The sequence below is a fragment of the Oncorhynchus keta genome, chromosome 17 (assembly GCF_023373465.1).
Source record: "Oncorhynchus keta strain PuntledgeMale-10-30-2019 chromosome 17, Oket_V2, whole genome shotgun sequence".
In the NCBI taxonomy this organism is placed as follows: Eukaryota; Metazoa; Chordata; class Actinopteri; order Salmoniformes; family Salmonidae; genus Oncorhynchus; species Oncorhynchus keta.
In genome coordinates, this window is record NC_068437.1 from 45593832 (window position 1) to 45602974 (window position 9143).

Consider the following 9143-nt stretch of genomic DNA (forward strand, 5'->3'; position numbering starts at 1 on the left):
AAGGCATTTAAAACCAAACTGACTCTGTGGGAGACGCAGATGCGGAAAGAAAATTTGAGCCACTTTCCCAGCTGCCAGACCATGAAAGAGAAGCTCTCTACCAGTGCGTTCCCGAGCGCACAGTTGGCTGATAAAATAGGTATGCTTGCCGCTGACTTTCGACGCCGATTTGCTGACTTTGAAGCACGAAAAAGCAGGTTGGAACTGCTCGGTAACCCATTTGCTGTTGACGTGGAAAGCTCACCACCAAACCTCCAAATGGAGTTGATTGACCTCCAATGCAATGATGCACTGAGGGCAAAATATGCGGCAGTGGGTGCTGCGGAGTTCGCCCGTTTCCTCCCGACACAATGCCCCAGCTGCGCATCCAGGCTGCTCAAACGTTGTCTATGTTTGGCAGCACATACCTGTGTGAACAACTGTTTTCTTTGATGAACTTGAACAAAACATCACACAGAAGTCGACTTACTGCTGAACACCTCCACTCAATTCTGAGGATTTCCTCAGCTCAGAGCCTTACCCCGAACATTGATGAACTTGTGGAAAAGATGGGACACCACCAAGTATCACCCTCAACCTCAAACAAGTGAACATTACTGTGCAATCACATATTTAGAGTTTTTACTCAGTTCAAGTTTAAAAGTTAAAGTTTAATATTTGTTTTCACTGCATGTTACTTCTCCTTAAACAAAGTGTTGTTTTTGATTAATAGATTTTTGCACTTTATTTTATTGTATTTCAATCCAATTATATTTTTAAAATATTTCAGTTGAGTGGATGATAGAAAATTGCTATTATTGTTTTTTTCTTTGAAGTAAATTTAGCCCACTTTTGCTAAAATAGAAAATATAGGCTACTGATGGTGCCTTGAATACCGGTTTCTTTCATTTAATGTTCATGTTATGGGGATTTTTATATAAAGGAAATTTGTCTTTTGTGTCTGTTGAAAATTAAAGATTACTGACAGAGCCATAAGAAAATATTGCTTTATTTATCTGATCATATTGGAATATATTTGTTAGGTTTTCAGTAGGTTCAATTAGGTTCACTAGACTATATGCGTCATTTAAAAAATTTTCAATGAACATTCGAACAGTCCGGCCCTCGGCTTGTAGCTAAATTTTTTATTTGGCCCTCCGTCCATTTGACTTTGACACCCCTGGTCTAGAAGGATGAGAGCAGAGGAGAGAGAGTTAGCTTTAGCAGTGCGGAGCGCCTCCGTGATACAGAGAAGAGCAGTCTCAGTTGAATGACTAGTCTTGAATGGGTGGGCCATTTCAGTTTGTTCGTGATGTGTATGCCGAGGAACTTAAAACTTTACACCTTCTCCACTGCTGTCCCTTCGATATGAGTAGGGGGTGCTCCCTCTGCTGTATCCTGAAGTCCACGTTCATCTTTGTTTTGTTGACGTTGAGTGAGAGGTTGTTTTCCTGACACCACACTCCGGGGGCCCTCACCTCCTCCCTGTCCCATCGTTGTTGGTAATCAAGCCCACTACTGTTGTGTCGTCTGCAAACATGATGATTGAGTTGGAGGCGTGCATGGCCACGCAGTCATGGGTGAACAGGGAGTACAGGAGGGGGCTGAGCATGCACCCTTGTGGGGCCCCAGTGTTGAGGGTCAGCGAAGTGGAGATGTTGTTCCCTACCTTCACCACCTGGGGCGGCCCGTCAGAAAATCCAGGACCCAATTGCATAGGGTAGGGTTGAGTCCCAGGGCCACCAGCTTGATGATGAGCTTGGAGGGTACTGAGCTCTAGTCAATGAACATCATTCTTACAAAGGTATTCCTCTTGTCTTGTCCAGATGGGATAGGGCAGTGTGCATTGTAATGGCGATTGCATTGTCTCTGGACCTGTTGGGGAGTAATGCAAACTGAAGTGGGTTTAGGGTGGCCAGTAAGGTGGAGGTGAGATGATCCTTGACTAGTCTCTCAAAGCACTTCATGATGACAGAAGTGAGTGCTAGTCATTTAGTTCAGTTATCTTGGCCTTCTTGGGTACAGGAACAATGGTGGCCATCTTGAAGCATGTGGGGACAGCAGCCTGGGATAGGGAGCTTTTGAATATGTCTGTAAACACACTAGCCAGCTGGTCTGCGTGTGCTCTGAGGACGCGGCTAGGGATGCTGTCTGGGCCGGCAGCCTTGCGAGGGTTAACACATTTAAATATTTTACTCATGTCGGCCACAGAGAAAGAGAGGGGGGGGGGGGCAGTCCTTGTTAGTGGGCCGCGACGATGGCACTGTATTATCCTCAAAGCGGGCAAAGAAAGTGTTTAGTTTGTCTGGAAGCGTGGCTGGTTTTCTTTTTGTAGTCCGTGATTTCCTGTAGACCCTGCCACATATGTCTCATGTCTGAGCCGTTGAATTTCGACTTCACTTTGTCTCTATACCGACATTTTGCTGTTTGTATGCATGATTGAGTGTATTACACCCACGCGTAGTGCAATCAATATGCTGATAGAATTTAGGTAGCCTTGTTCTCAAACTTGCTTTGTTAAAATCCCCAGCTACAATAAATGCAGCTTCAGGATATATGGTTACCAGTTTACATAGAGTCCAGTGACGTTCCTTGAGGGCCGTCGTGGTGTCTGCTTGAGGGGGAATGTACACAGCTGTGACGATAATTTACAATAATTCCCTTGGGAGATAAATGGCTGGCATTTGATTGTAAGGAATTCTAGGTCTGGTGAGCAGAAGGACTTAAGTTCCTGTATGTTGTTATGATTACACCATGAGTCATTAATCATGAAGCATACACCCCCGCCCTTCCTCTTCCCAGAGAGGAGTTTACCTCTGTCTGCGTGATGGCTGGAGAAGCCCGGTGGCTGAACCGATTCCGTCAACATATGCAGAGAGAGCCATGTTTCTGTGAAACAGAGAATGTTACAATCTCTGATGTCTCTCTGGAAGGTAACCTTTGCTCGAATTTCATCTACCTTGTTGTCAAGAGACTGGACATTAGCGAGTAGTATACTCAGGAGCGGTGGGCGATGTGCACGTCCACGGTGCCAGACCAAGAGGCCACTCCAACTGCCCCTTCTGCAGTGCCTTTGTTTTGGGTCGGCTTCTGGGATTAGGTCCATAGTCCTGGGTGGTGGTCCAATCAGAGGATCCGCTTTGGGAAAGTGGTATTCCTGGTCATAATGTTGGTCAGTTGACGTCGCTCTTATATCGAATAGTTATTTCCGGCTGTATGTAATTAGACTTCCTGAGATAACAATGTAAGAAGTAATACATAAAAAAACTAAATACTGCATAGTTTCCTAAGGACTCGAAGCGAGGCAACCATCTCTGTTGGCGCCATCTTGCTGCTATTCCCAGCCATCAGTCATCCAGTCAGGCAGTCAATTTATCAGTCTGTTGTGTAATAAATTAAAATAGTCAGTCAGTCAATGGGTTACAGTCAGTTGGTTACTCAGTCAAGTTAACCATGTCACTCCTCCCTTTCCTCTCCCTCCCAGGTGTGTCCACCTCCATCACCACCATGTTGGACCGCTACAGCTGCCCCACCACGGGCTCGGCCAGGAGACGGCTGTTTGTGGATGTGTCCTGCGACGCCCCCTCAGACCCCTCCACCACCAACCTCACTACCAACCTCAGGACCTCCCAGGCCATCCCTGCTGGACAGACTGTGGTCACCATGGCAACGGCCACAGTTACCGCTAACAACGGACAGACTGTCACCATACCTGTGCAAGGTGACATTTGCAGATTAATTACTGTACAGTATGTCATTGTGTTTTCTTGTACACCTTATGCCCCTTCAGCCAAATTACTGTGTGACTCCTATATGCATTATATAGGGAGATTTCTGACTCCAATGCAGCATGCAGGTTACTACACTATGATAAATCCTATACAATTATTACATATTATAAATTAGCAATATCATGCCCTCTGATCTTTTTAGGAATAGCCAATGAGAACGGAGGCATCACCTTCATCCCTGTCAAGGTAAGTGTGACGGGACAAGGTACGCTCCAGCCCCTGTCTGCCCAGTCCCTGACTGGCACTTTGACCAGCCAACCACAGACCACCACCCTGAAAAGTCCCACTCTCCAGGGCAGCCACGCCGCCGGCAAGCCAATCGAGAAGCCGGCAGCCCAGGGCCCGTCCAATAACGGGCCTCAGAAAAAGAGTTCCCTCTCGCTGTTCTTCCGCAAGGTAAGGGAACACAAACACCATATTCATCTGGCACAGAATTTAAAGGGATAATTCAGGCATGTTACAAATCTAACTCATCTTTTGGATATGGAGAAATTCGTTTGGATCTGTCCTAGTAGTCTGCCCTAGCTTTAAGAACCATACAACTATAGCGCTTCATACCATAAATTATAGATTTTTGATTGAGTTTAAAGACTTAAAGCCACTGTGCTGTGCCAACAGGTGTACCACCTGGCCAGTGTGCGTCTCAGAGACATGTGTGCCAAGCTGGACATCTCTAGTGAGCTGCGGAGGAAGATCTGGACGTGTTTCGAGTACTCTCTGGTGCACTACACAGAGCTCATGATGGACCGACACCTAGACCAGCTCCTCATGTGTGCTGTGTACGTCATGACCAAGGTAGGTTAGAGTGTGTGTGTTGGATGTTTGCATGGGGTGGGGGTTATGGGGGTGTGCGTGTGCATAAGGTACTGTACCATGCAGTTTATGTGTAGCATGCAGATTGTTTGTGTGTCCTCTTCCTAAAGACTTGTATTTGTGTTTCCTTCCGTTGTTAAGGTGACCAAAGAGGACAAGTCCTTCCAGAACATCATGAAGTGTTACCGCTCTCAGCCCCAGGCTAGCAGCAGTGTGAGTAATGTAGTAGGGCCTTATGGCTAGGGTCAGGAGATTTTCCTGACCTGACCAGTAATAACTCCAGGCCCTAGTTTGAGCCTATTGTACTGTGGCAGCGTCATTGTTTTTCCCTTATAGACACTGAAGTATTGTCAGTTGGAAGGAATAGTGGCAAAGCTATCATTGGACCACCAGCTGTCTGATTTTGTTTACCAGGTCTACAGGAGTGTGTTAATCTCTGGGAGAAAGAGACGTCACTCAGGAAGCAGTGAGAGAAATGGACAGAGCTCTCCTACAGAGACCAGCCATGAGGGTAGGAACACAAACACACACACACACACACACAAACGCTATTTTCCATCTCCCTTTCTCTCTACGCCCCTTAGGAAGTGGAGACAGCAGCCCCGTACCCATGTGTTCCACCAGCACCCTACCCACCCCTCAGCCTGGCAGCACCCCATCCACCCCCACCCTGTCCCCCTCCACCTTCCTCTCTACATCCTCATCCCTCCCTCCCTCCCAGCAGCAGGATGATGAAGGGGGAGTGGTGGTGGGGGGGAGGGTGGAGGAGCGAGGAGACCTCATCCACTTCTACAACCGGGTCTACATCAAACAGATGCGCCACTTTGCCCTGCGCTACTCGCCCAGCTCATCCTCTGCAGGGGTGAGCGAGAGAGAGAAAAGAAGGAAGTTATGTTTACAAACTAGCCTCTATTCTGCAAACCTTTCACTTTTTGCATTGTCTTTTTTTTTTAAAACTAACTCTGCTGCGTGTGTTTATCCTTGACAGCGAGAGTCTCCTCCCCTGTGCCTGTACCCCTCCCTGAGGACCAGCTCCCCTCGCAGGGTCCTCCTGTCCCACAACCACTCCATCTATATCTCCCCCCATAAGGCTAGTGACAGCCCCCCCACCGCTACCGCACAGGACAAGATATTCTACTACATCTGCAGCGGCCCAGCCAACGTGAGTCACAAGTACACACACATACATTACTCATGCACACAATGTACACTGGTTCAGCACAGTATTTTTCAAAGCCTTAAAGTGGCTAATTGATTAATTGAATCAGGTGTGTTAATGCTGGGGTAGAACAAAAGCCTACACACCCTATAGTGGAGCTTCAGGACCAGGTTTTGATGGCGCCTCGTACTAGTGTCCTTAATCTAAAAACCCTAACTGTTTCTGGAACCGTACCTGACCTGTGATGATGATGATGAACCTCCCTAACCTGTTTCTTTGACCTCTATCTCTTAATGTGCAGCGCCTGGCGGAGATCAACAGTATGATCCGCACCGGGGAGACGCCCACCAAGAAACGCAGTATGCAGCTGGAGGAGGAGCCATCTCCCAAGAGGTTGTGTCCGGACAACCAGACAGCCCTCTTCCGCAGGCTACAAGACGTGGCCAACGATCGTAGCTCCTCCCACTAAGGTTGAACACACCCCTTTCAGAACACACCACTGACTGAAGTCTGTAGTCACCATGGCAACATCATCAATATCAAAAATTGATGAGGATACATTTGTTTTTCATAAAGGATAAGATCTTCTAGTCTAAGGTTAGTGTGATGGTTTAATTTCAGAGTTATCCTAGTGGTTGGTAGTTAAACATTTTATGTTACACAGATTTTATGTTACTTCCGTCTATTCTAGCATGGCCAGATTGTGTCCCTTAACACCATGTTTTTCTATATACACCGAGTGCACAAAATATTAGGAACACCTCCTAATGTTGAATTGCACCCCCCATTTTGCCCTCAAAACAGTCTCAATTCATTGGGGCATGGACTACAAGGTGTCGAAAGCATTCCAAAGGGATGCTGGCTGATGTTGCCTCCAATGCTCCCCACAGTTGTATCAAGTTGGCTGGATGTCCTTTGGATGGTGGACCATTCTTGATACACACAGGAAACTTGAGAGTGAAAATCCCGGTGGCGTTGCAGTTCTTGACACACTCAAAGTGGTGCGCCTGGCATCTACTACCATAACCCGCTCAAAGGCACTTCAATCCACGTCTCAATTGTCTCAATGCTTAAAAATCCTTCTTTAACCTGTCTCCTCCTCTTCATCAACATTGAAGTGGACATTGAAGTGGATTTAACATCAATAACGGATCATAGCTTTCACCTGGATTCACCTGGTCAGTCTATGTCATGGAAAGAGCAGGTGTTCTTAATGTTTTGTACACTGTGTATGTCCAGAGTCAAATGAATTTATTTTGTCTAGAATACACAGCAATTACAGAATGGACTGCCATTGGTGTGGAGCTTTGCAAGTTTGTGTATATGGTGGAGAATAATTCAAAATCACATGCATTTTGAAGTGTAATCTCTCAGTGTTACTAACTTGCTCATGCCCACAATTTAGCTGTTCAATATACTATGAATGAATTCCTTTCAGTGTTTTGATATTCTTCTTGAGACAAAATCCATCATTACACTCATATTCAGTATGTATTTAGGATTTCATATCTCAGAAGTTTATAAGATTAGTTTTTTTATTGAGTTGCGTCAGAATAGAAGAAAGCACTTAACAATGACCATGTTCTTAAAATATTTTGTACATTGTTTGGCCTTGAGTACATGAAGCATTTCAAATACGTATTTTTAAAGCTTTTGTAACACCAGAGAAGATGACATGGTGTTGTTAACTCTGCCGGGTTTCTTTTCCAAAGTCTTTTGAGCTTAGTTTTATTTTTTTGTGTATAATTGTTTAGCTAGGCAGGTCAGTTAAGAACAAATTCTTATTTTCAATGACAGCTTAGGAACAGTGGGTTAACTACCTTGTTCAGGGGCAGAACAACACCTTTTTACCTTGTCAGCTCAGGGATTTGATCTTGCAACCTTTCGGTTACTAGTCCAACGCTCTAACCACTAGCCTACCTGCCGCTGTAACATACTTATGCTATTTTTCTAACTTTAGGTATGTTAGCAAAAAACAGTAACTTTCCATTTTTCCAATGACAATGACAGTAGAATCACTGACAACAATATTTGTTTTCTGTCTCATGTAGCTTCCATTAATTATAAGGTAATACTTTTAGTATCCAATACATTTTATAATTGTGTTGATAGTCACAATGGCATGTTATCGTTTTGTTGATCAGCAACTTAAAAGTCATGGCAAATGTCTTTTGTCTGAACATTGTTGTAAAATAAATAAAAAATAAAGCATATTATTTTATCGTAGGCAGTGTGATTAGTGCCTTTATCCATTTCTGAAGCAATTAATTTAAGCGATGTAGTACTTGTACATGTCTTTGTTTAAATTGTCTTTCCTTTAAAAAGAATCATCCTTTGGAGAAAAAAATATCTACTTAGGAACCATACATAAGTGCCCTTAATTCATCACAAGATGTTATGTTTGTGATTGTCAGTAAGCTCACCACTAGATGGTGTTGTATGTATATCCAGTAGTAAAATACTATGGTGAGAAGACCTGAGGTCTTTATAAAGTACAGAATCACTATGTCAACACCATAGATCAGTGGCTCGTGCCAAATGGGCCATTCAAGTAATCTGTATTGTCTGTAATTGTAGACTTCTATAATGTGTGAGGAGTATACAGGAGGACAGGGATTGTGCTTTATGTGAAAGTCTTTGTTGTTACTTTTCAATTCGGCATTCAACCGTCTCCACATGTACATATGTCAATGTTGTTCCTTCTCTTGTGTTGCTAGTGCTTTTGTCTGGGAATACCATGAGCCAATAGTTTATCAGATCATAATAATAAGCATTTTCTCTACATAACATCTGATTTGTAAGGGGGACAGTCCGACCGCAGCTGTTGAACATAGCCAGGGCTGAAACCTGACTAGGTCATAAGCAGCAGGGAGCATAGCGATTAAGAGCGTTGGGTCAGTAACCAAAAGGTTGCTGTTTTGAATCCACGAGCTGACTAGGTGAAAATTTGGTCGATGTGCCCTTGAGCAAGGTCAATTAACCCTAATTGCTCCTGTAAGTCGCTCTGGGTAAGAATGTCTGCTAAATTACTCAAATGTAAATAAGCAATGTGCCATGATCCCATCTCTTAACTTCAATGGTACAGAATACAAAGCAACCTGTTCCTGCTCTTGACCTGAAATATGTCACGGTTACGATAATCACAACAGGGACAGTGGTGTGTTATGTTGTGACTTTGACAAAGCTCTGTCCACAGCAAAGATACCTGGGTAAAAGATACATTCAATAAACCCAACTAAAAGGCATTCACACAACAAAATGGCTATGGCTATGGCTATGTCACAGATGTAACTAATTGCATATAATTTAAATTAATTCATTGACTATTTAAGTGGTCATTTGTACTATATTTAACCTTTTGTTCTGTCTTGTTGAGAAAGTGGTGAATGTATTTGACAGAC

General features: G+C 44.2%; 1 protein-coding gene across 3 annotated transcripts in view; it reads left to right on the top strand.

Annotated features, from left to right (window-relative positions):
• Window positions 1-7968, top strand: part of rbl2 (retinoblastoma-like 2 (p130)) — a 31095-nt gene extending 23127 nt beyond the window's left edge. For 2 of the 3 annotated variants that reach the window (XM_035790015.2, XM_035790016.2), the window contains exons 14-21: window positions 3464-3700; window positions 3913-4166; window positions 4389-4565; window positions 4725-4796; window positions 4998-5094; window positions 5168-5445; window positions 5572-5745; window positions 6044-7968. In XM_035790015.2, the coding sequence (XP_035645908.1) occupies window positions 3464-3700; window positions 3913-4166; window positions 4389-4565; window positions 4725-4796; window positions 4998-5094; window positions 5168-5445; window positions 5572-5745; window positions 6044-6211 (1457 nt within the window). In that variant the 3' untranslated portion in view covers window positions 6212-7968. The remainder of the gene's footprint in view (window positions 1-3463; window positions 3701-3912; window positions 4167-4388; window positions 4566-4724; window positions 4797-4997; window positions 5095-5167; window positions 5446-5571; window positions 5746-6043) is intronic. The other variant, XM_035790017.2, reaches the window with a different exon arrangement.
• The last annotated feature ends 1175 nt before the right edge of the window (window positions 7969-9143 follow it).